Source organism: Chenopodium quinoa, unplaced genomic scaffold (assembly GCF_001683475.1).
Source record: "Chenopodium quinoa cultivar QQ74 unplaced genomic scaffold, ASM168347v1, whole genome shotgun sequence".
NCBI classification, from domain to species: domain Eukaryota; kingdom Viridiplantae; phylum Streptophyta; class Magnoliopsida; order Caryophyllales; family Amaranthaceae; genus Chenopodium; species Chenopodium quinoa.
The window spans coordinates 1,259,201-1,286,202 of NW_018742441.1; the positions used below are offsets into that span (position 1 = coordinate 1,259,201).

Below are 27,002 nucleotides of genomic sequence, written 5' to 3' on the forward strand. Positions count from 1 at the left end.
ACAACGAAAGTTACCAACCCGCCTGCTTGATGATATGGACAAATCATGTGCCATATCTTCACCCACCCTCTCCAGACCCCGAACTCTATTTTCAAGAGTCATCATGCTGTCAAGTGAGCCACCCATGAACTCCTAGCACATAAATAACCTTTAGTTATTATTTAATTCTGGAACCTATTGTCAAGACAAAACTAACATATTCATCAGATGAGCATGTTGTCTCTCTAATTGCAACAACTGCCGCTGAATAGCTAGCCAATTTCCTTTACTGTTCATAAGAGATCCATCAGTTTGACCATCTACCTTAGAAAAATTCACACCCCAATCTTCACGGCTAGACTTGCCCACTTGCCCCATCATCACCACCCTTAGCCCGTGTATCATTATCATTATCTCGCCGTCTTGAGAGTTTGTTGGAAAACATTTTATCTGTGCTAAACTTGTTTACTGCAGTGTTTGTGTAGCTCTTATTTAACCCGAAAATAAGATTTTATAGTTGGCGTAGGGTATTACTGGCGGCTTAGGGTGTGGGTGGTGGCGTAGGTTGTGGGATATGGCGTAGGCTGTGGGAGCTGCAGTGTATTTCTTCCTCTCATATACAGAAAGAAATCTATTGTTTTGATACCCAAGATTTTTAATGCTCAAATACCCAATTGTTAACAGTGTTAATAATTTCTTTTGTAATTCACAACATAAATCCATGCTGGCCTCCTCCAAAATATTTGCGTTTGTGTGCATTTTCAACCATTTGAAAAGACATAATAAGGCAACTAACCTCTTTCTGAGTTCATGTCTTTTGAACAATATGTTATTATATGTCAATATACTGATTCAGTAAGAATTATTGTGGTTAAAAAGATATGTATGTATAGTATATATAATTTTTTGGCCTTGCCAAATTGAAGGGGACCCCAATGATCTAAATTAATCATCAATACATCATTCATTCATCATATTATTAAGTAAATCAATAAAGCACCTTCCTAAATTCTCAGTAGAAACAAGGCTAATCTCAATGTCATTAAGACATTAACAATGATTAAGTAATAACAAATACTTCTAAGACTTTAATCAAAACCATGAGAGTAATAACAAAAAGCTTCTTCAACTTTGCACCAAGGAAGATCAAAACCCCATCTAGAACGATGCCCGCTGTTCTTGAATCATCGTCGACCCTGCTGCGGCCATCTTTATTGAAAAAAAAAATCAATATTCAACCTCTATTATAATTCAAAGGAAATAAACGAAGTAAAGGCACACATTACTCGTACCTTAGAGGAAGCAATCCTTGGAAGCCAACTTTTTCTTCAAAATTTCCCAGAATATGATCAATTTTGCATTTGTAGCATTAGCCTAATGCAAAGATTTCGTAAGTTAATTTATCTCAGCACATAATTCTTATCAAAAAGAGAAAAACGGAACATACCGTCTCAAAAGGTAGCTTTTCACCTTTTTCCCAATATTGTAAGTTCTTAAGCATGAAAACTCCACAATGATACCCATTGTCCTGCTTGGCATTCCCTGTTACAGTAAAAAAAATTCCAAGAATTCATGTCCACACTATATTGGTGATACAGATGCTTTACCTAAGAAGTGGAGAATACATTAGTGCTTTGTTAGAAACTTGTAAATATCAAACAATTCAAAATAAAAATGGACATGGACTAGTACCAACACAGAGACATGCGACAAATAAGTATCTGGAGAAATGCCATTATCCAGAGAATCGAGTATGTAGATCTGTTATTCATTTACATGAACAATGATACTGAAGAAGTGCCCATAATCCACCACACCAATAAAAATCTGAAAGGTAAAAGAAAAGATCCAACAAAATATAAGTCAAGCACCATTTTCACGTAGCAAATAAAGCACCATATACTAGTTTCATTTCGGGTTCACCTTATCAATATGAGCATCGAATATAGAATGCTTAAACTTGTATTCTTCTGAAGATATAGCATATTGGCTTTCCAAACCTGCAAGGCAAATAATAACAGAAAAAAAAAAAGAACAATAAAAAAAAAACTAAAAGTAGGGTTTAGAATATATTCCTCTTGAGGAAGGCTCATGTAAGAACCCTCCTCTATATAAAAACCCAACATATATAAGAACTAATCTAGACCGTGGGATTAGATTTGATCTGACCGCTCAAAATGAATAAGATAGTTATGACATTGTCGTAATAAGAAATGCCATTTTATTCTCATCAATCTACTTTATCTACTTATTGTAATAATTGCAACACTATGTCCATTAAATTTCTTCTTATATTACTCATTCAGGTTTTAGTTGTCCTTTTGGTTTAATTTTAAATCTGAATTTATGATTCATATAACATAAGAAGAAATAAACCTACTAACTCAACTAGTAGAGCATTGTGCAAAAGCACAAAGATGTGGGTTCGAGTCCCACGTAGATTCATTTGTATAATATAGAAAAGAGTATTATATTATATTTGTTTATAACAAAATTTTCAAACTTTCATTAATCATTTCAAGCTATTTTTTTTATTTTGTAAAACTTAATGCTAATTTGATTACTTAATTTCTGGTTTTTTTTTTTTTTAATTTACTTTGACTTATTCTAGTTTATTTATGAAATATTTTGGTTTACAATTGTTTTTCAATTTATTTTTTGAGATTACTTATGTAGGAATCGAACCTACATCATCTATGCATTTGCATAGTGCTCTACCACTTGAGCTAATAGGTTTTAGCATACTTTTTTTTTTTTTGAAAGGAAGGTTTTTGCATACATAACAATAATTCTATGTTCTAAATTATTTTTGCCTATGTTATAAAGATTTGAGCCTCCCTATGTTCTCATGTTAAGATTTTCTGCTTATGTTCTAAATTAGTTTTCCTATGTTCTAAAGTTTTATGCCTATGTTCTAAATTATTTAACCTATGTTCTAATTTTTTTTTTCTTTTCTTATGTTCTAAATTTTTTTCTCTAGCTCCTAATCTAAGTAATTTTATTCTATGTTCTAAAGTTCTCTGCCTATGTTCTAATTTATTTTTACTAGATTTAAAACACGTGTTCTAACATTTTTTCCATGTTCTAAAACCTTTTTTTTTTTGCTTATGTTCTAAATTTGTTGCCAATTCTAATGGTTTTTTCCTTAACAACAATTTTCTATGTTATAAAATTATATAATCTGAATTTTTTTTGTATGTTCTAAATTTTTATTCTATGTTCTAAAATTTGATCTTATGTTCTAAAATTTTTTTCCACCCATGTTCTAATTTTTTTTTTCTTCTATGTTCTAAATTTTTTCCCTATGTTCTAAATTTTTTTCTTTAATGTAAGCCTATGTTCTAATATCAATTGTCTATGTTCTAAAGTATATAACCTGAATTTTTTTTCTATGTCCTAAATTTTTATTCTATGTTCTAAAATTTAATCCTATGTTCCAAATTTTGTTTCTTCCATGTTCTAAATCTTTTCCCTATGTTCTAAATTTTATTCTTTGATGTAATACTATGTTCTAAATTTTTTTTCTTTGATGTAAGCCTATGTTCTAATATCAGTTTCCTATGTTCTAAAGTTATATAACCTGAATTTTTTTCTATGTTCTAATTTTTATTCTATGTCCAAAAATTTTATTCCCATGTTCTAAATTTTTCCTATGTTCTAAATTTTTTTTTCCACTTATGTTCTAATTTTTTTTTCTTTTCTTTAATGTAAGCCTATGTTCTAATATCAATTGCCTATGTTCTAAAGTATATAACCTGAATTTTTTTCCTATGTCATAAATTTTTATTCTATGTTCTAAAATTTAATTATGTTCCAAATTTTATTTCTTCCATGTTCTAAATCTTTTCCCTATATTCTAAATTTTTTTCTTTGATGTAAGACTATGTTCTAAATTTTTTTCTTTGATGTAAGTCTATGTTCTAATATCAGTTTCCTATGTTCTAAAGTTTTATAACTTGAATTTTTTTCTATGTTCTAAATTTTTATTCTATGTCCAAAAATTTTAATCCTATGTTCTAATTTTTTTTTTTCACCTATGTTCTAATTTTTTTTTTATGTTCTAATTTTTTTTCACCTATGTTCTAATTTTTTTTCTTTGATGTAGGGCTATGTTCTAACTTTTAAGCCTATGCTAGTTCTAATATTTTTTACAATGTTCTCAATGTATTTATCCTATGTTCTATATACTCTGCCTACATTCAAAAAATTTTCCCTATGTTCTATTTATATCTTTTAAACTTTTTCATATAATCTAAGCCTTTTTTTTTTTTTACTATGTTCTAAATTTCTTCGGCCTATGCTTTAAACATTTTGTCTATGTTCTACATTTTTGTCTTATGTTCTAAAGCTATATTCTAAATTAATATTATTTTTATGTTCTAAAATATAAGTGGGTAGTACATGATGAGTTTTTATCAAGTTACTTATCCAAATAATAAGTTACTATTACAGTAATTTAACTAAGATAGACATTAGTAGCCAAACAAATGTAATCTTAACTAGCAATTCTGCAATTACATATGATCTTTTGCCAAAAAACTACGAAGTAGCCAGCAAATAATTTTTTTTTGTTTTAAAAAAAAATTGATTGATAAATCCAAGCAATTTTCTACATGTTTGTCACCTACCTAATCGAACACTTAGATGATAAACGGAACATCAAAATTTACAGAGTACCAATTTTGTTTTATGATTGCATATTTTCCTGTAACAAATCTATACCAACAACATGAATAAAAGGTTACAAATTCAATGAATTCAAACAACAAATTCGAAATTAGAACTAACAAAATCAACTAACAAACATATTGAATTAGAACAACGAAATTAATGAATTCGAACAACAAATTCGAACATATAATAAACATAAGCAATGAACATCTAACGAATTCAAAATAATTGTACCCAAATCTAACGAATTGCGTCAACTAGGGCTTGGCGAAAAATGTACTCAAATTTCTCAATTTATATGTTTAGTGCAAGTTTATAAGTATTAATCATTGATTGGGACAAAAAAAATTGAACAGAATCTGTAATAGAAGCTTGAATTTGGTATGTTAATGGAGGTTTTGAAGAGTGTGTTTGGTTGTAGGAGAGAGAAAGAGAAGCAAATGGGTATAGTAGGAGAGAGAATGTTCTTATTTTTTTGATCAAGTAATAAAGGTTGTGGTTTAATATTTACAAAAGTGCCATTACTCCTCTTCCTTCAATCGGATCCGTTCAAATCAATCTAATCCTACGGTAGATATTGGTTCTTAATTGAGTTCTTATATAGAGAAAGGTTCTTACCGGATCCCTCCCCCATATATATAGGGGAAGACTCTCGTGAGAATTTTTCTTATATGAGAATTTTTCTTATGTGAGAACACTCTTTATGTTCTAAATTTTTACTCGTATGTTCTAAATTTTAAATATGATGTTCTAAACTTTTCCTTAGGTGTTCTAAATTAAATCAAATGTTCTAAACCATAAATTAGTTAAGTTTGATGTCATAAATTTTAAATAACTTGTTCCAAAATTTTAATTTATATGTTCTAAATTTTAAAACGTGTGTTCTAAGATTTTTAATTATATGTTCCAGATTTTAAAGCGTATGTTCTATTTTTTTTACACGTATGTTCTAAATTCCTTACTCACACTTTCTATATTCTATATCAGTTTGTTCTAAATTTTTATTCACATGTTCATAATCTTAAACCAGATGTTCTAAATTTACTCATATGTTTAAAATTTCATAAAACAAATTTTATAAATTTTTAATCACTTGTTCTAATTCTTAATTCAGATGTTCTAAACATATTACTCACACAAATGTTCTAAATTATTACTCATATGTTCAGAATTTTAGTTTGAGTCACATGTTTTAAATTTTAACTCGCATGTTCTAAATTTTTACTCATATGTTCTAAATTTTAAATCAGTTCTCATATAAGTATGAATTCTCACATATGAACCTATTCTCACCGGATCCCTCCCCTATATATATATATATATATATATATATATATATATATACCAAAACTGGAGGAGGCATTGAAACTTCGTTCTCCACAGGAACTTCATCCTCCACCGGAGGTGGTATCAACAGAGGAGCGGAAGCTATTTGATTCAGCGGCACATGTTGACATCCGTTGTAGGGATAAATCTGAAAAAAGAAGACAAACAGTTAATGCCATTTAAGTAGTCAATTAATACAAATTATTCAAAATATTCAAATTCAAACTTACTTGATCAGCAGTTATGACTCTGAGATTATAAACATCAAGGCTTTTAGTACAATATTTCTCAAGTGGAAGAATGTAATGACTTTGTATCGCAGGCTGAATGGACGGAATTCTTTCAAAAACGATAACGCCCAACACGGGTGAACAGCCATTGAAAACACGCTATTTTCTCGGATCAGCCAAGGCATCTTTGGACTCAATCAAACCTTTGTTTAGATGACCAAGTACAATTTTAGGACAATTCAAAGAATTAACCTTCTCTAAATCATCAGCTAATTCAAAGAATTTTGAATCAACAATTTTGAAATTGGTCCGAGGACAAAGAAATTGGTCGATGACATACAAGCTAAAGCGTTTTTGAAAGATTACCTCATCCTCATTTGTTCCAATCTCCATTTTAACGATACTGTCCCTAAGATTAGAGGCAACCAGGCGTTTTTCCCCCTTTTTAAAGGACAGAGGTAAGAAGGAAAAATAGAAAGATTTTCAACTTAGAAAGATCGATCACGATCCCGGTACTTGCAATACCAAGGACCGATGCCACCTCATGGTGGCATATTTGCATTGTTGTAGATGGGTTGAAGACAAACTGTGTCCCATCAAACAAATTACAGAGCTCATGTGCATATATATATATATATATATATAAACTAGTGGACTTGGCAAATGGGCAACACCAAGAACTATTGAAGTAACAACTTTTGATAGCTAATAACCACTAGGCTAACAACTCAAAATCCATATTAGCATCTCAGGTAATTGAATCATTAACATACAAGTAAAAAAGTTGTAACATTTGAATCAAAACAAGCAAGCATGTTTGATGCTATTGATAAGCTCTTTGCCCTGCACAATGCCATGTTGCTCGAGTCAAGGATTATCTAAGCCTTTTTTGTGTACTCCATCTTAGTCCTTGTTCTTTACATGCTGAAAAGCATAAAGCAAACTTATAGTGTAAGATGTAGTCTTTATATAGGTATGTGCCCAATGATTACTTGCACTGAATTGAATTATAAACTGTCCTCTTATCATGTTTTAGTTAACTTTAAATTTTACGGATTGTCACTTTCAATTCTGGCTTATAACAGGATTGTGCATTGCATTCGCAATAGAATGTGTAATACTACGTTTTACATCCAACGAGATCGAACAACACATCCATCTAAGGACTGCTGTGAAGCCACACACACATACACACACACACATATATATTCAAATAAGAAGAGTCTTATAATGAGAAGGATGAGAAGTAATCTAGTGCGTTCAAATAAAATGATCCAATTGCCCTTATTAAAGGAAAAATTGTCAAAAATAATACCAACTTTTAGCGATCCGCCAAAAACAAGTCAAACTTTTGAATATTTCTAAATAATACAAACTTTAGGAGGTATCCGCTTTAAACAAGTTAGTGACTTGATTAATAAGTATATTGGACACGTGTCATTGTTTAATTGGTTTGACAATTTAATTTAATTTTTTTTATTTTTTTTATTTAATATTTTTTTTACAAAATTTAAATTTTATTATAATTATTTTTTAAAAAAAAATACCCCCTCCCCACTAACCACCCATTCCTTTCCCTGCTGCCTATCTCCCTTCCCCGGAGTCATTTCTCCGGCGACACCCTTCCGGCCCCTCAATCCCCTCCCTCACGGCGGCGACTCTGTTTCTGGCATTCTCACTGATATGTCCATTTTATATAGTAATTTACCCCCGTTCCTTGGTCATAATTAGTAGTTTTTTGGCTCTTTCAAGCCACTTTTATTATTAATTTGTGTTTCCTAGTGTTTTCGTAGTCTTTGTTGAGTTTTGTAGGAAATTGCGCCTTTGGAGCATTTTCTCGGGTATTTCATGGAGCGACTACGGGAATTAGAAGTGCACGACCATCTTTGAAGCCCAAGGCCGGTTAGAGTCATCGAGCCGGTGATTAAGGGCTCGGTAATTGGGATCCCGAGGTATTTGGACCGAGTATTCAAGACCCGAAGAGGAAATCCTGATTGGGCCGAGAAATCAAGCCCAATCGAAGTCCGAGCCTCAAAGTGAAGCAAGGGCCCGATCAGGCAAGTGTTAGCACGATCGGGCGTGGCATGCTTAGTGCTGGGCGTGGCTTATAGCGCGCCCGATCGTGCGAGCGTCTAGCACGATCGGGCGATGCTGCTGAGAAGGAGCACCAGGAAAAAGGCAGGCCCGATCGGGCGGCCCTTCGCCCGATCGGGTGCGTGTTTTTAAGGGATCTGATTAGTTTAGTTTTAATTTTGTTTTAGGGAACGTTTAAGTACGAGATTTGTACGGAATTTTGATTACCTTCTTTTTTAGACTTTCTCTCTCTACTTAGAATATTTTCTCTCTCTTAAATTTTCTCTCAAACTTTTGTTCTTAATTACTTCCATTAATCTAGTTTTTTTTTGGTAACAATTTCTTCCCTTTTAATTTCAGCTATTTTACCTACTTCTTTGATTATGCTTTCATTTATTTATTTGATTAGTTTAGTTATGATGATGTGTGAGTAGTTTCATTCTAGGGTTTATGGGGACCCATAATTAATATGAAGGGATAATTCGTTATTATTGATTATTGGTATTGCATGATAATTTCTTATTGAATTGTTTTAATTCTTTGCAATTAGATTATGAATCGAGCAGATGTAGTTTGATTGTAAATGTTTAGCAGTATTGAATTGATGAATTGAACAGATGTTAATTTAATATTAAAGGATATTTTCAATAGGAACTTAGATCTAGTAAATTGCGAGAGCCTGTTAGATCTATGTTGATTAATAAATTGCGAGAGCCTGTTAATCATGTTATTTGTGCATTGTTAATTATTAATTACTTCGTTTTATCCCGGAATATTAATTATTGGTGAACCTGTGACCCTAGGCTTCCTTAATATTGTTCCATTTCTCCCTAAACTTATTCTTCGTAGTATAGAATTTATTCCTAAAAATATTGGTTACTTAGATAATTTAGATTATAATAAATAATTAGGAGTAAAAAGACTTGTTTCCCTGTGGAGTTCGACCCTACTTCCCTATCTACATTAGTTAGAAGATTTAGCTATTACTTTTGATTAGGGGATATGACCCTACCGTGTCACTCACATCTCCCACTCCCTTACCTAACTCCCACCCACCGCAAAAACCCACGAAATCCCCTCCCTCTATACGTAAACCCACGAAACCCCCAATTGTCCATTTGCCCACCCGTGAAATCCTACCGGCTAGGGTTTTCAAGGGTGGGAGAAAGAGCAATTGTGGGGCTTTATGGGTTTTTGCAGGTATGAAGGGGGTTTCGTGGGTTTTCATCGGAAAGAAAAGGGATTTCAAGAAGGGGGGTTAGGTGATGGTGGTTTGGGGAGGGCGAGGGAGACGATAAGGCGGGCTGCCTAGGATGGCGACGACAGGGCTCGGTAGCGCCGGCGGCTGGCGCCGCTTAGGTTGGAAGTAGGGGAGGGAAGCTGCTAGTGGTGGGGAGGAGGAGTTGATGTTGGTGGGGAGGTTGAGTGGCTTTTTTTTTCCTAATTATCAATTAACTATGGTTTTAATGTTAGTTAATTTTTCATCAAATTTAATTGTTAAATGAATTTATTTAAAAAAAATTACCGGTCATTTAGGTTGTAGGTAAAATGACCCGTTTAAAGCAGATTCCCCTAAAGTTTGTATTATTTAGAAATAATCAAAAGTTTGACTTATTTTTGGCGGATCACTCACAATTTGTATTATTTTTGTCAATTTTTCCTTTATTAAATACTTTATTAATAGCAAAACTGTAAATAATATTAAAACTTCTTTTTTCCATTCTTCGCTTTCTTCACTGTGTTATACAAATATACTTCCTCTTTTGCCTTCATGCTCAACATTCTTCCCCATTTTATTCCCTTGAGAATTCATAATTAATTTCAATAATGTAAGAATTTTATTTTACCCATTTCTCTTTCTCCTTTGCATTCCTTTCCTTCCTCCTATTTCCCACCCTTCGTTCAACATTTCAAAAGAATTTCCGATAAAATATAATACTTGTATCATGGATACAGCGAGAGTTCACGAGATTGAAGCTAAGATTAAAAGTTAGATATGTAAATTTTTTAAATTGAATGTGTAGTATTTTTCTGGAAAATGCGCATATTTTAATAATTATATGTGCGTTATTATTAATGGAAATGTGCAAATCAGTTGTACTAATGATGCATATTTTAAGAATTAAATGTGCATAATATTGAATATTATCTAAATGAGCAAGGTATGTCTTCTATTTATGATTTAAACTAAAGTCTGATTTTTAGGAAAAAATTTTAATTACTACCTCAAAAAAGGGGGTCTTTGTGAATTATTACCCCTAAAAAAAGTTGTTAATTACTACCCTAAAACTGATGAATTCTATAGATTGCTACCCTTTTTCCTAATCAGCCCCTAATTAGGTGATTTAATCTATTAATGATATCATTATCCGGCTAATTTGTAATTAGTTACTTTTAAGGCATGATTAATTAAATAAACCCTAACACCACCTCTAAACCACCACTACACCACCTGCTGCAGCCCCCTTACCCCATCCCCACCATCTCCGACAGCCTACCCTCTCCCCGACATCCACCCCACCTCTACACCACCCATTGCACCACCTCTAACCCCCCCCCCAACAATCCCTTCAACCCTCGAAAAAATCCCTCCTCCCCACCCACCGGCGACCTAGCCGCCTCCCCCTTGCCAGAGAACCCTAATAGGCCCTCCCTAAGCCTCCTCCACCCCCTTCCCCACTTTAATCACCACCCTAATGTTCCAAAATTAAAACCCTAAAGCCCTAAAATTGAAACCCTATGGTGGTGATTAGGGGGGAAGGGGATAAAGGAAGATTGGGGATGGTCGAGCAAGGTTTTCCGGCGAGGGGTAGGGGGTCAGGGCCGCCGCAGGTAGGGGATGGGGGTATCGTGAAAGGAAGGTGGTTTTAGGATGGGCAGATGGTGGTTTTGAGGTGGGGAGTTGAAGGATGTAGGTTCGGTAGTGGGTGGAGGGTGGCCGGAGGTGGTTTGAGGGTTTAATTAATTATTTAAGGTTTAAAAGCAACTAATTATAAATTAGCAGGATAATGATATCATTTATAGATTAAATCACCTAATTAGGGGCTAATTAGGGAAAAGGGTAGCAATCTATAGAATTCATCAGTTTTAGGGTAGCAATTAACAACTTTTTTTTTAGGGGTAGTAATTCATAAAGACCCCTTTTTTGAGGTAGTAATTAACAAATTTCCCTGATTTTTATACTCCTTCGTTGCTAGGTTATATAATATATCACTTCAGGGTTAATGCATTTACGTTGTAAATAGTATTTATAGAGTTTTCAACGCCACGAGTTCGAGATTTTGATTCAGCATAAGTTTTCACCTGGGCATTGAGGCGTATAAATACTTATTTTCGAGTTTGCAAGTTACTCATATCAAATTATCAATAATTATTTTCTCACCTCTAAATATAAATGAAAAGTTAGAACATTGAATAAAATTTAACGGAAAAGAGAGATATACAGAGACAATACAGAGGCAAAATGAAACTAGCTAAAAATGAATATGCATAACTTTTCTACTAAATATGCACAATTTTTGGGCTAAATGTGCATTTGTTACAACATCAAATGTGAATTGTCGGATGCAATTGTATGGTCAAGATTCCTTCTCATTCTTCTCATTATAAGATCCTTCTCATTGGATCCTAACCCCTATATAATATAATATAATATAATATAATATAATATAATATAATATAAAGCAGATTAAGATAACTACTAATTATTTGAGAAATATAATTATTATTAATAAATCCTCAACATGATTATTGGATCTAGATATAAATGGACTCTGTCTCACCTATTCTATATGAACCACTAATAAAACTCACTATCGATCTTCGTAATAATACACAACTTCACTTTCTTTTCATCATCCCGCCATTTTAGCGGCTTTTTTTTTTGTTTATATTTTGTTTCCTTCTTTACTCCACTTTTCATTTTTAACCTGATTCTTTTATTTCTTTCTCTATTACAATCCTTTTTAACAAATTCTTATTTTCTCTCTCCTCTGTTCTTTGAATTTTTTTTCCATTAATTTTTTCCATTACTTTGCTGCAATTAACGTGATGAAAATCGCCGAAATTTCCAAAAAGATTAATCTAGGTTAGCTATTTTGAATTCATTGTGATCAATATTGATTTATTTTTTGAAATGAATTTGTGGTTTTAATCCTTTGTTTTCATTAATTTGATCAATTTCTTTGATCATTTTCATTAATTTGATTTATTATTTGTATATTTGAATGTTATTTTTAATTTATACTTGCTTATAATAAATCAATTCATAATTAATTATGAATTTTATGCTCATTATTTCATTGAAATGTGGTAATTTGGTAATTTGTAATGTGAATTCGATATTATGTTTAATTGTGTGAACGATTTATTCTGCATATTTGAACACTTTGTATATTATGAACATTCTTCATGTTTTTATGAACATATTTTTTATATTCATAATAATTGATATTTTGACGATTTATGCTACATATTTGAATACTTTGTATATTATGAACGTTCTTCATGTTTTTTATGAACATATTTTTAATAATAATGAGTATTTTATATTTCAGTTAGTAAATATGTGGTTTATTATGTATTTTTAATATTATGGCATTTAATATGAACATATTCCTTATAATTATGAACATAGTTAACATTTGTCGTCGTTTTTATTATATTTCAGTTTGTACAGATTCAATTGCTTTTATTGAAGCCAAACAGTCTGAGTTATACTTGAAGCAAGTTACATGTGATGCTGAAGCGTATGATTGTACAATGATTCATATGCTTTTAAATTTGGCTTTAGTATAAGGAAGGCGAAAGTAAGAAAAGTTGGTAGAACTTCTACTTGGCGGAGTTTTGTTCAAATGCTAGTTTGAAAGACCATTCTAACTAAGTGGGATGTCAGAAGATTTGAGAAATTGGATATTCGTACAAATTGTCTAGCTTATGTTGAGTGTATTATTTATGATAAGGGGATGTGGATTGCTACAAAATATTTTATAGAGCATAATCATGCCATGATTCCATTAGATAAGCTACATCTTCTTAGGTGTAGACACCCAAATGTGTCTCCCCAACCAAACCCACTGATGAATACCTTTCATGTCATTTAATTATCGAACAAAGCGAAAGTGTGAAAAGTCGAGTGATGAAGATGTTTTTATTAAAATATCTCTTCTTTCTATTTTTGAAAATATTTCTTTTCTTACCTTATATTTGAAAAACGTGCATTATAGTTTAGTTTGGTCCATGATAAGGGTCCAATAATGATGTAATTGGATGGGGTTTGAAAAGACCTTTCCAACGATATATTATAAGCCCAATTCCGATTAATATTGAGGAAGTTATGGCCAAATTACTGAACTGGGCCCGGTTTGAGCCTTATATGCGGATTAATGATTTAGAGGAGGGCCTAATATGGATTTATCATTCCTAATGCAATTAGGAATGGTTTTAGTCTTCTAGATTCTTCTAGAGGGTTCTTTTCATTCCTAATTCAATTAGCATTGATAAATTGACTTTTGTTGACTTTTTAGAGTTTTAATCAGAATAAAAGAACGTTTTTGAGGAAAATACGATTTTATCCTCCTGTACGGGAATTTCTATCTGATTTTAAGGAAACGCATCAAAAACTTAGTCAGCGCCAAACGCCAGCATTAGCGTCTGACGCTAAGCTTGGCGCCTGGCGCTAGCGTTAGCGTCTGGCGCTAATGTCAGCGCTGGCGCTAACCTCGTTTTACGCGTCAAAACTCTGTTACGATTTTTTATCTTTCCGACTGATTTTCTCTATAAATAGCTTCCTAAAAAATCCGTTTTCATTCACCAATTCTCACCAACTCTCATCAAGATTCTCTTGATTAGCGTCTGACGCTAAACTAGCCTTCTCTCAAATACAAAATTCCGCATTCACAAGGCTTAGATACACCTAGCCATATTCGAAGTTGCCTTCGCCCTAGACGTGAAAGGTTTTAATTTCTGAGGGTTTGGTTCCAAATCTTTATTTCAATTATTTGATTTAATTGTTTGAATTATTATTTTCCTTGAAGTTACTAATGCGTGTATTTTGTTATTAGAAAGAGATACGAGGCATCCAAGTAAGTGCTTTAATTGTTTTATTGATTTTATGATATAGAAATCATGTTTAGATTGTTTTATTGATTCCTAGTATCATGTTTAGGACGATCATATTATCATGTTAGGATGCTTTCTTTAGTATGATATTTAGGGTGATTTGCTTATATCAATCATGATTCCTGCGATGCCTTTTATTTTCTTTCCTAATATTATGTTAGTATCATGTTAGGGCTAAATATTTGATTTTTAATGTTTAGTGACATGCTAGGGTTTGATATTAATCTTGTTAGTAACATGCCTAGGATCTTGCTATTATTATGGTTTAACATGAATATTATGTTATTACGATTTTTATGATGATTATTTATTTTGTTGCTTTATATTTATTGCTATTGCTTGATCACGCCTTTTATACATGTTTAAAGGGAATTTGTACTTGTAATCACGCTTAATAAGATAATTAATAATCTTGTTTAGGGTTAATATGATTATAATTCAAGTGATCGCCAATAATAGATTTATTTGTGCATTAATATTCAACCAACATAGATTAAACAGGTTTAGGGTTAAACCTATTGATTGCATGTTAGTCAGAAAGGGCACATGAATATGATCAGAATAAAGTAGAGGCCTATTATTAGGGCAGGTTCAATCTCTTTTTGGTTGGATTTGTACCTTCATCCCTGAACTACCAGTCATGGTTCCAGACCTATTGGAGTTGACGATCTCTTGGATCGTTAAGGGGTGTAACCTTAACCTCGTGAACGGTTTACAAGTTCCTAAAAAAAACTTGTTGGCGACTCTTTTGCTCTATCTTCCTTCCCTTTGGACGCCACCGTACTTTAGTGTATGTACGATCACAGTGGGGTTCAAGCTAGGGGTTAACGCTTGAAATATTCCCTACATTAGGTCTCAAAGAAAAGTTAACAAACAACATTTGAAGTTCATTACTTTTTCTATAATTATTCTTTATAATTTATTTTATAATCCATTTACATTTAAATATGTATAAAACAATACTTTGTATTCATATATATAAAAATATATATATTTTATTATTTACGACTATGATGAACTGTATTTAACAATAAATGAATATAGTAGACAGGAAAGATGAATAAATACTAAATTATGAAAATCACATGTTTATAATCGAAAAAAATTTCATGTTCCAAATAACCACTTATATATAAAACTAAAGTACACTTGTATCGGTTCAGAATGCCAGCTTCTTAGTTCTCAATCCAAATTTCAACTTGCCTCTTCTTGCTTTCTCTTGGTAGTCATTCTCACTCTGTTCCCTTCCCTGTTGGGTTCACTAAGTTTAATTTCAGCACAATATCTTACTCTTAGCATCCTTATTTGATCAACCTGAAATCAATAATATGAACAAGTGACATAATAATATGAACAATTAATGTTTATATATGAACATATTAACCAAAAGAATGTTTTATTTTGAATTCTTACACCATTAGCCTTCAAATCACAAATCCACTTTTGTCCAAAGTCTGCTGTGTATGTGTCCATGTGCTTAAATGTGAACTAAAATATTTTTGAACAATTATCACGAATTATATGAGCTAAAACCACAAAATATTTTAAATTATAATTTATAAATGAACATATCACAATATTATTTTATAATCAACAAAAAAAAATAACAATATCAATTTTTGAATAGTAATCACGAATTATATGAACTAAAACTACAAAATATTTGAACTTATAATTTATAGATGAACATATCACAATATAATTTTATGATAAAAAAAATAACAATATCAATTTTTGAACAGTAATCACGAATTATATGAACTAAAATCACAAAATATTTGAACTTATAATTTATCAATGAACATATCACAATATCATTTTATAATAAAAGAAATAAAAATATCATTTTTTGAACAGTTATCACGAATTAAATGAACTAAAACCACAAAATATTTGAACTTATAATTTATAAATGAAATAAAACAGATCACAATATCATTTTATAATCAACAAAAAAATAACAATATCAATTTTTGAACAGTAATCACGAATAATATGAATTATAACCACAAAACATATGAACTTATAAATTATAAATGAACATATCAACATATCATTTTATAATATAAAAAAATAACATTATCAATTTTTGGACAATAATAACAAATTATATAAACTAAAACCACACAATATTTGAACTTATAATTTATAAATGAACATATATATCAAAATATCAATTTATAATCAACACAAAAAATAACAAATTCTCTTTGGTGAAATCCAACATTTTAATTTTCTAAGTGGTAAACGTTTTTAAATTTTATTATCAATGGTAAACCTAATTTTTTTATATTAAGTCCACTATAACATTAATTATTAATTTTAACTAGATATTTAATCATAGTTAGTTAGTTTTTTTAGAAACATTTTTTTAATAAAGAAATAACCCAACCTCCCTACTACCCTTTCCGCCAGCCACCCCTCCCTGTGCCGCCGGCTATCCTCCCCCTCCCTCCTCCTGGCGTCGGTGACACAATGGCGCCCGACAACCCCTATCTCCTGCCTCCACCCTCGACACCTCCACCCCCAAACCCTAAATCAAATTTTCAAAACCACCAAAGTGGGTTCAAGGGTTTCGTTTATGGTGGTGGTAGGGGTCGGATTTAAGGTTCGAGGGTGGAGATTTCTGGGAGGCGAAGAGGAGGGGGCTCGAATCGGGGTGGGGGTCAGGGGAGGGGGGGCAATTCCGACCAGGGAGAGGGTGGTGTTGGAGAAACGGGTTTGGGTTTTGCGATGGTGGGAGGTTATTTTCGAGGGAGAGTGGGTGGTTTTTGGGGTTGGAGTGTGCTAGTTAGGGGTAGTTTTTGGGGTTAAGAGTGGCTTGCCGACCGTTTTCGGGGGATAGAGGAGACGACCGGCCGTTTGCCAATGAGATGGGGATTGGTCATGAGGCTTTGCGGTGGCGAGAAGGGAAGGAGATCGATTCCAACAGGGAGAGTGGATGTAATCCCCCGTATTTTTAAATATTTTATAAATGAAAATTTATTTTATTTATAAGATTTATTTGAATTTTTCCGGAATTTAATTTCAAAAGTTTCAAATTATTAAATTGGATTGAAAATTATTTTGGTACAAATTATTTTATGAACCTTCATTATATAATCTATTTCAATACAACTAAAGCTTAGTCCATTTCATTCATTTGGCCCATTAATTTTATGAGGCTCAATCTTTCTACTTACCCTACAACATTCTCCTCTATAAATACCCCATTAATCCCTAAAATTTTGCCACACAAAAGGTTAGTTTTATTTTTCATTCTCCTTTATTTTATTTTATTCTCCTTTTCCTTTATTCTTCCTATCTTTTTTATTTTATTTTTTTTCTTTTTTCTCTTTTCTTTTTCTTCTTTCTTCCTCCTCTTCCTACGTGAGAATTAACTTACTGCTGTCCCCACCTGCTGCCGCCGTCGCCTGGTCGCTGGCGACCACCCAGCCGGCAACCACCTTTTCCCCCTTCTTCCTCTCCTTCTTTTCCCCTTATTTCTATTTCTATTTGCATAATTATATAAGTATTGTTTTGGGTTTTTGATTTAATTGTTTGAAATTGATATAATTAGTATCAAATCTATATTTTGATGGTCAAAGGTTATAATTTCAGATTATATACATGTTTTAATTTTTAGATTTCCGTTCGTTAATATTAATCCCGATCAGGTTATGAATTCATCCGATTTTGATAAAAAAAAAGTAGCGTTTTCCATGTGGAAACAACGTTTTAAGATAGAATCATTACCTTTGGTAGAATGCACCACCCTTCGTGGCCAAATTCAGCCTCTAAATATGATTTTCGGGCAGTTTTTGATTTTTAACAAAGTTTTTTTTTATGCTTTAAATTTTATCCTTGAGTTTAGAGGGTAAGAGATAATTTAATGTTTCTATGGATAATTTAAGTATAAAGATGTTTATAAGTTTTAAAGGATTTTGATTGGTTAAAAATGCTGGAATTTTATTTAAAGTAGTATAATTGTGATTTTAATAAAAGGGTGTGATTACCCATTAAAAAGGGAGATTATTAGGGGTTTTAAAATAATTTTCAGATTTTTTATTAGACTTTAAACTTGCTGTAATTTCATGTATAAGAGTGTATTATAAGGTTTTATGAAGAAAATTTAAAGAACTATATATAAGCCTTTAATTTTTACTAGGAAAAATGGAAATAAATAATCCCACCTTTGCCTGATCTGACAATAACAATCCCACCTTTTGATTATTACGAGGCAATCCCACCTTTGTATGTCATCTTCTTTTAATGGACCTTGACTGGTTAGTGACCGATTTTTATAGGTTATATGCCACGTGTTAGATTTTAATTGGCTCATTATATTTAAAAAAAACAACAAAAAAACTAAAATACAGAAGAAAAAAAAACGACCCACCACCTATCAACCCTCCACAAGCCACCGTAAAATCCTTACCCCAACCACCACCAAAGATCGGTCGACCTCCCTCCTTAACGTCCGAAAAGCGCCGGCCGACACCCACCTACCCACCAGGTGACGTGTTTTTAGGGGCTGAGATGGGGATTTTCGTGGCTAAGATGGGGATTTTCGGGGTATTTAGGGAGGTTGAGTGGGATTGTCGGTGGTTTTTTGGCAGTTGTAGGGGTTAATCGAGGATGGGATGGAGGTTTTCGGTGGTAATAAGGGTAAATCGGGGCTGGGATGGGGTGTTTTGTTGGTTTTTTTCGGCGGTTGTAGGGGTTTATCGGGGCAGGGCTGACGGTATTCGGTGGGCATAGGGCCGGGGTTTTCGGCGGCTGGGTATTGTTTTCAGGGTGGTGGTTCTGGTGTCGGAGTTAAATTTGGGTTAGGGGTGATTTTGGGGATGACTTTTGGTGGTTCTGGTCGGCGTTTTGGGGGGTTTAGGCTGGTATCCGGCCGTTTTTAGGTGGGCCTAGGGTACGGGGTAAGGGTTTCTCGGTGGCTGGGGGGTGGCCGGTGGGTTTTTACCTTTTTTTTTATTTTTATTTTTTTTACCTTTTTTTTTGTTAACTTTTATTATTTTGTCCAATCATCAAGCCAAGTGTGGCTTTGAAAATAATTAAAAAAAATGTTAACCTGTTTAATAGGTTGTAGGTAAAAAAGCCTATTAAAAGAAGATGACACCCAAAGGTGGGATTGCCTCGTAATAATCAAAAGGTGGGATTGTTATTGTTAGATCAGGCAAAGGTGAGATTATTTATTTCCATTTTTCCTTTTTACTAAAGGGAAGGTTTTAAAGTGTTGTTTGATTTGGATTATGAAGGTTTTAAAGTAAGTTAGTATTGTTGTAAATTTGATTGATTGGGTATTGATTATGTAATTGTTTGGTTTAGGAGAGGACTTTGTAGAAGGCAACTTCTAGTTTTAAAGTGGCCAACTGAATTGTTTACCCAAGGTACATACAAGCTACGAAACCTTGCTTGTAGGTGCATGTTTAAGGACGGATCGAGAACTTAGTATCATGTATAGGGATGACTGGGTTAAATTATTTGGTTATACATTGTGAATTTCATATGATGTGCACTATTTTATATTGCAAGTATTATTTGTGCTCTAATTATGCAAGGTGCGCTTAGAGGCAAAGGTATGTGATTGGTGTAAAGATTAATTTAATTATTACTCATTCATGATTATGCAAACAGGATGAGTAAAGGAAGAATTCAAGTCTTATAAGACGAGGTTAAGGTTTTGGGGTGCCTTATGCACTCAAGGTGTTTATACACCGAGGTAGTAAAGGAATAAATAATAAATGTTGTTTGTCACTAATAAATCAATAATTGAAATTGGAAACTTGCCTTGTTTGATTGAATTGTGTTTGGAATGTTTTTATTGTTATGCATATGAGTCATCATCAAGTTTAAACCTGTAAATCACGTAAAGTGCAAGATGGATGAGCAATAAAACTCTGGATTGGTGCACATCTGGAGTAATGACAATCAGGGGTTGGGGTACATGAGGTATTAGCCGTGTACTTTTCTAGAGGCCATCTGATCTACGAATCTCTTATTTCAAATTTTATTTTTAAAACTAGGAGTTAGGTGAGATCTCATACTAACTATGATCACGGAGTCGCGTCCGTAGTCGTTGGATGCTTATTGATGTTTCCGAAAGGAGGCATGGGATTTTTCTTTTATTGATGTTTCAAATGGAGCATGGGTTGGACAACCTTGTCTATTGCGTAATCCAATGAATAAAAATAAGGGAAATTCTCAATGGTAGCCTCCTACTATTGCTTATTCTCAATGGTAGCCAATTTTTTTTTGAATTCTCAATGGTAGCACTCTACTTTTTAAAACTTGCAACCGTAACCTTAATGATATTTTTCCGTTAAATTTCTGTTAAATCTAATTTTTTATTTTAAGAATCTAACTTAATTTAAACAAAAGTTAATTTTTTTTAATAAAAAGTAAATAAATAATAATACCCACCCCTTCCCCTTCACTGCCCAGCCACCCTCCCCCTCCCTCCAAACCACTTTCTCATTCCCCCTCCACGGTTCCACCAATAATCCACCAGTGTTTCTCCCTGTCGTTCGACACCCCACCCGGCCTTCCTCTTTCCCCTATCCCCTCTTTGCATGCTTCAATTTCATCTTCCTCTTCATCTCAATTGTCGTCGCCGTTAAATTTGAATTATATGCGTCAATGTGGCCGAAATAGGGGATTGGAGAGAGAAATACACAGGAACTTGATTTGAATCCAACGTTGAATCTGTGCGAGAAAAAATGAAGATGATTTTCATCAAATTCTAGGGTTTTAATTGGGGTTAATTTTTATGATTGTGATTAAAAGAAATTGAGGATTTATCGACCTCCATTTTTGTTGAATTTCAAGCAGTTGAGGTGCGGCGTTGGGGCTATGATAGTGGTGTTGGTGTGAAAGCCGCAATTTGTGTGGCCGTTGTTGTGGATTGGAGTCAAGAGAGGTGGCAAATGGTGGTTATTGTAGGCTGCTGTAGTTGTACATGGTGGTTGTTTATGTGTAAGTATTGATGTTGTTGTTTTGGGCTGATTTAGTTGACTTGAAGGGGTGGCATTGCGGTGGAAGTAGGACATAGAAGGGGTGGGTGTATGTGGACTGTGGAGGGTGTTGTGGTGGAGGGTTTGGGGTTTGAGATGGCTGCCATGGAATGAAGGGGAGGAGAGAGAAAATAGTTAAGGTTTAAGAGAGATAAAATGTTTGATAATAGTTAAAGTTAACGGATCTTTAACGGTTTAGAGGTAATAAGGTTACAGTTGCAACTTTTAAAAAGTAGAGTGCTACCATTGAGAATTCAAAAAAAAAATTGGCTACCATGGAGAATAAACAATAGTAGGAGGTTACCATTGAGAATTTCCCTAAAAATAATGATTTACCTATTATTAATTAATGGAGTCATAGTGATGTAAATAGTTGAGTCATGTGTCGAGTCTACAAACTAATGATGCGTGATGATTGATTATTAGTAGCATGCTAGGGATTTCTTATTATGTTTCGCAGCTTGTATGTAATCAGCTTTGCTTTAGGTATGTATTTCTTTAGTTAGGTAGGTATTATATAGATACAAGCTTCATACAATCATACTCATTTGTGCCACCACCATTACATGCGTGCTAATTCTACCACTTTTTTTTTTTTTTTTCTTTTTTTCACTCACTTTCTTTTTACTAGATATCTACTATTCACTTGCTTTAGGTATCTACTATTCTACTACCCTTTTTTTCTCTAAAAAATGGGAACTAAAAAACAGAGCAATACTCTGCATTTTGCGATTGTTACATTGTTAGCCATATCTTCATTCATTAGCCTAAATGCAACAACCAATGTCGTGTTACAAACGTCGATCCATCGACGTCAAGATCATATAGTTAACAAGTTGATAAAGCAAAAAAAACTAGAGCTAAAAAACTGCAATATTTTCCAAGGTAATTGGGTTTGGGATCCTTCTTATCCTATGTATGATTCCTTACAATGTCCGAGCATTCGAAAGGAGTTCGATTGCCTGAAATATGGCCGCCCCGATAAGTTTTATCTCAAGTTCCGGTGGCAGCCTGAACAGTGTGATCTTCCCAGGTTTGTCAATTTTTTCCAATGTATCTTAGATATATATGAATTATGTGATTTTTTTTTTTAGGTTGTATGGTTTCATAATTTATGTTACTATTTTATTATTAATGACCATTTATAAAAATGATATTGAGTGGTAATGAAAATTAGTAATAAATTATACGCGTATGAAAATGGAGTTTTATTTAATTACGAAAATTTTAATATCATTATGAGGTAACAATGAGTTGCTATGACAAAATGCCTATTACACTAGAAAATATAATTAAATGTAACATAATTATATTATAGGAATTTGTTTTTGTTTTTGTTTTTCTATTATAAAAATACAGTTTATTCTAATGATGATAGTAGTTTGATGTGTGGTAGATCTGTTGGCTTTGTTTTTGGATAATATATTAATATGATTGATGTAAGGTTTGTAACTTTACATCACATAAATCTATTGGAGTGACATTTTACAAGAATGGTAACAAAGTTTATATAATATACGCCGCACCAACATACATGCGTATTGTCCCTTGTTATTGTAAGAACAAGTGTACAACATTCCCTCGATTACTTTTTTATTTGTCTCATAGTTTTACGGTATCTTCGTAATTCAAATTTATTTATTTTATTTTTATTTTTTATTTTTTGAGTTGAATGATGGTTGATTATTATTGATGCAGGTTTGATGGAGTGGATTTCCTAAAGAGAATGAGTGGAAAGAAGATAATGTATGTTGGGGATTCACTTAGTCTTAACATTTGGCAATCACTAGTTTGCCTACTTCATGCTGCTACTCCTAACTCCAATATCAAACAACAACAAACTGTTGGTGGAATTAAATCTTGGATTTTTGAGGTAAACTTTTAACATGCACTATTTTTTTTTGACAAATAATCAAACTAAAACTAATACATTTAGTGTCATTTAAGTATTATGAAGAGGCAAAACGAGGATGTTGTCACCTGATCACATATTATGGTAGTGAACTTTCTCAAATTGATTTTACAAATAAAATTGATGACAAATAATTAGGATGTTACTTATTACAGTACAAGTATAAGAAATCAGATTCTACTTATTACAGTACAAGTATAAGAAATCAGATTCTACTCAAATTGAGAGCAACATTTAGGATATTGTGTGATCGTAACATGCCTCTACTATGTTAACATTTTTTTTTACAAAAAAAGAAAAAGAAAAAGAAATTAGGCGGATATAATTGTAAAGATATTTATAGTAATGTGGCCATTTTTTGTGTTGTCATGTATTATTGATAGATTATACAAACCGATCCTGAACTTCGACTATTAGCTTAAGTGTTTGGTTGATTTGATCCCCTAAGAATTATGAATAATTTCAGATATTCCCAACTAATTTAACTCTTAGTTAACCCTAAGGAAAAAAAGAAGATTAGAGAAGATTAGAGAACATTTATAGTCAAAGTCATTTTGTTCTCCCTTTAATAAGATTAGAGAAGAGTATTGCATGTGAATATTATCAGTTTATCACCGCCTAGTGGCAATAACAAGTTATCACGGGAAAAAATTAATAAGAAAGTGACAAATAAATCAATGTCAATTGCTTTAGACTTTGGTTGTTATGTGACTTCAATTTTGTCCAATATTGAAAGCCTTAGCCCTTAGGTGTCAAATCATGTGTTGAGCCTAGTAGGCAACCAACTTATGAAACACATACAGTATTATTGGCCTCTTTAGACATTTATTCTTCTAGATCTTGGCCAAAATTTTGGCTTCATAATGAGGTTGAACAAAAAGTTGTTCATGTCAACAAGCTGTTTATGTGCAATCCAATTATCCAAAGTACATGAACTCTACTCCAAATCTATAGTGAGTTTGAATTAACTTGAATTGTGACCCGATTCAACAACTATTGCCTAATATGAGTGTGATTAATGTATCATAATAAATATACTAGAAATAGAAGTAGACATGAACCAACCGAACTGGAGCTTAAATTTGACTCGTGTACAATTTTGAAGCCCGAACAATGACTTGATTTGAATTATTGGCTATGGATTCCAACCTAATTTGAACGACCTAATTGCTATTTCTCAATTTCTTCAACAATTAGAAAAGCCGCCTTGTCATTACTAACAATTTCTCTATTAATTGTAGGATAATAATGTCAGTAATGCTATATCCTTCTTCATACCTAGTCGACATTGAAAACGAGCAAAAAGGTAGAGTATTGAAGCTTAACTCAATTAAAGGTGGCGAAATGTGGAAGGATATGGATGTTTTGATTTTCAACACGTGGCTTTGGTGGAGTCGGAAGGGGCCTAAACAACCGTACGTTTGTACTTACAATAACCCTACATGATCAACTAGTTTTTTTCGTTTAAATCAGTGATCTTGTCAACAAAATATATATGTAGTTAAATTAGCGACATGACTATTAATTCTAAATGGAGATAATACATTATACATATAGGAAGTAGTTCATAACTTCACTATGAAATTTTTATAAATTATTGTTCGAAATTTTATCATTTATAATTAACTAATGGAATTTTGTGGTGCAAAAATTTTGTAGATGGGACTATATCCAGGATGGGACGGTGACATCAAAAGATATGGACCGCATGGATGCATATAGAAAAGCATTAATGACTTGGGCAAAATGGGTTGATTCAGAAATTGATCCTATGAAGACTAGAGTTTTCTTCCAAGGAACCAATCCTTCACATTACAAGTAAGTTTGGCCTTCAAAACGACCGCCACTTTATTCTATGCTTTATAATTAAAAGAATATAAGGCAATAAGTCACATTATTCATATGCATCATAAATAAAAGAATATGACAATTATAATAACACATCCTTTATCATAGTTTGCGTGTTGCAACACTCTACTTGATCATTTATAGGAATAGGAATAGGATGATAAATATGTAAAACTCTAAGTAGATTGTTGATCTGATATTAGATTCTATTTTAATAAACTTATTTTTACCTATTTCAGGAAAAATAGTTGGTTCCAATTTATGTGACTTAGTTAAATCAAAATAAAACTAATTCTAGAAAAAAAATAAAAAATAAAGAGATATTCATGCTTAATTTACAACTTAAATAAGTCTATTAAATTTAGATAAGTTTAACTACTTACGGAGTAAAAAAATCAATTAGGCAACAAACCTAGAGAGTAGGGAAATCCACATTAAAATAGAATTACTCGTATTAATTGATTTAAGGATGAAGCCTTGTTGGACTTACAAATAGTTTAACAATTCTTCTTATTGATGAATTTGGCCCAAACTCAATCATTGTAGTAACAAATGATGATAATATGAAAATCAAGTCAATTTCTATGTTCTTGATGATTTGATTATGCAATTTTCTTGAAATCAGTGGACAAGAATGGAATGCAACAGGGGTGATGGATTGTTCAAAGGAAACAATGCCTATGAAAGGATCAACATACCCAGGTGCATTACCACCAGCATTAGAGGTGGCTAAACAAGTTATAAGTACGATATCAAAACCCGTTTATCTACTTGATATCACAACCCTCTCACAACTAAGGAAAGACGGGCACCCGAGTTCTTATAATGGTTTTAAGGGTATGGATTGTACTCATTGGTGTGTAGCTGGTCTTCCTGATACTTGGAATCAACTTTTGTATACAACTCTTATCATGTAAATTTTAGCAATTGGTTAATTGTTGTATGTATGATGTTGTAATAAAAAATTTATGGGAGTATGTCATTGCAATTCCCGTTTTAGTTAATGTAAGTTCTTATTAGATTTGTAAAAACTATTCAATGATACAGTTATTTATTGGATTCTTAGTCGAATATCATGAAAATATAAGATAATCCAATTTAAAACACTAGAATGTTAGAGTACACATGGCTTTATCCCCAAACAACATACATGAGTGTGATTTGACAAGACTGTCCTCTTAATGGCTTGGCCAATTATACTGATTTGGTCTGATTTGAAAAAATTATGGTTTAAATCGGTTTAGATACACATTATTTTTAGTGAAAAACCCAAATCCAGCCTAGAAAAATTCAAAATGCTTGCTTCGGCCTGACAACCCACACTTTTTGTGGATGGGTATGAATTTCATGATAAGGCTTAGCCTGACCAGAATTTTTATCAGACTATTAACTAAACATATATTAATCATCCATATATTAACAATAATTGATTTACAATGAGTATTTAGCATAATGGGCTTTCGCCTAGCATATCTATTAACTATTACTAAAACAAAACATACTGACATCATTAGAGGACACTTGCCCATTTCTTATGAAAATTTTACCCGCCAAAGCTATTTTTGACATCATAATTTTTTTCTCTATTTTTTTTTCTCCTAAGATCTTAAACTAAACAATTATAATATTTTTAATTCAAATTACAAAGAAATCATCAAATTTGTCCAGTCATCATAACATTTTCGTAATTTCACCGACACTTGTGGGACCCATTTTTTAATTCAAATTCATTAATTTATTTACAGTGGCCCTAAGAATATAATTTTTAAGGTAAGATAAAGAATTTTTAGAGAACTCTCATCACAAGGAGAATTTCTAACATATCATAATCGAGAATACTCT

The 27,002-nt window shown here is 32.5% G+C and overlaps 1 protein-coding gene and 1 long non-coding RNA gene across 4 annotated transcripts; one reads left to right on the forward strand and one right to left on the reverse strand.

Moving 5' to 3' along the window:
* Positions 1–878: 878 nt before the first annotated feature.
* LOC110716105 lies at positions 879–2,231 on the reverse strand. Of its 2 annotated transcripts, XR_002510378.1 has the most exons (4): positions 1,672–2,231; positions 1,427–1,586; positions 1,272–1,353; positions 879–1,188 (listed from the first exon to the last, which is right to left on the reverse strand). It is a non-coding gene; the product is annotated as an uncharacterized LOC110716105 (long non-coding RNA). The 2 variants fall into 2 exon arrangements; XR_002510377.1 differs by having other exon boundaries at positions 1,427–2,231.
* An 18,102-nt stretch (positions 2,232–20,333) lies between these two features.
* Positions 20,334–26,195, forward strand: LOC110716469 (protein trichome birefringence-like 38). Of its 2 annotated transcripts, XM_021895110.1 has the most exons (5): positions 20,334–22,433; positions 23,099–23,273; positions 24,554–24,727; positions 24,972–25,130; positions 25,786–26,195. In XM_021895110.1, exons 2-5 carry the CDS (start codon positions 23,203–23,205, stop codon positions 26,075–26,077), a joined length of 696 nt encoding a protein of 231 aa, XP_021750802.1. In that variant the 5' UTR covers positions 20,334–22,433; positions 23,099–23,202; the 3' UTR covers positions 26,078–26,195. The 2 variants fall into 2 exon arrangements, with proteins under 2 accessions (XP_021750802.1, XP_021750794.1); XM_021895102.1 differs by lacking the exon at positions 20,334–22,433 and having other exon boundaries at positions 22,448–23,273.
* The last annotated feature ends 807 nt before the right edge of the window (positions 26,196–27,002 follow it).

Coding starts and splice junctions, on each gene's coding strand:
- LOC110716469 (XM_021895110.1), top strand. CDS start 23,203: ATGCTGCTACTCCTAACTCCAATATCAAACAACAACAAACTGTTGGTG. Junction 24,728..24,971: donor CGGAAGGGGCCTAAACAACC/GTACGTTTGTAC, acceptor AAAATTTTGTAG/ATGGGACTATATCCAGGATG. Junction 25,131..25,785: donor ACCAATCCTTCACATTACAA/GTAAGTTTGGCC, acceptor TCTTGAAATCAG/TGGACAAGAATGGAATGCAA.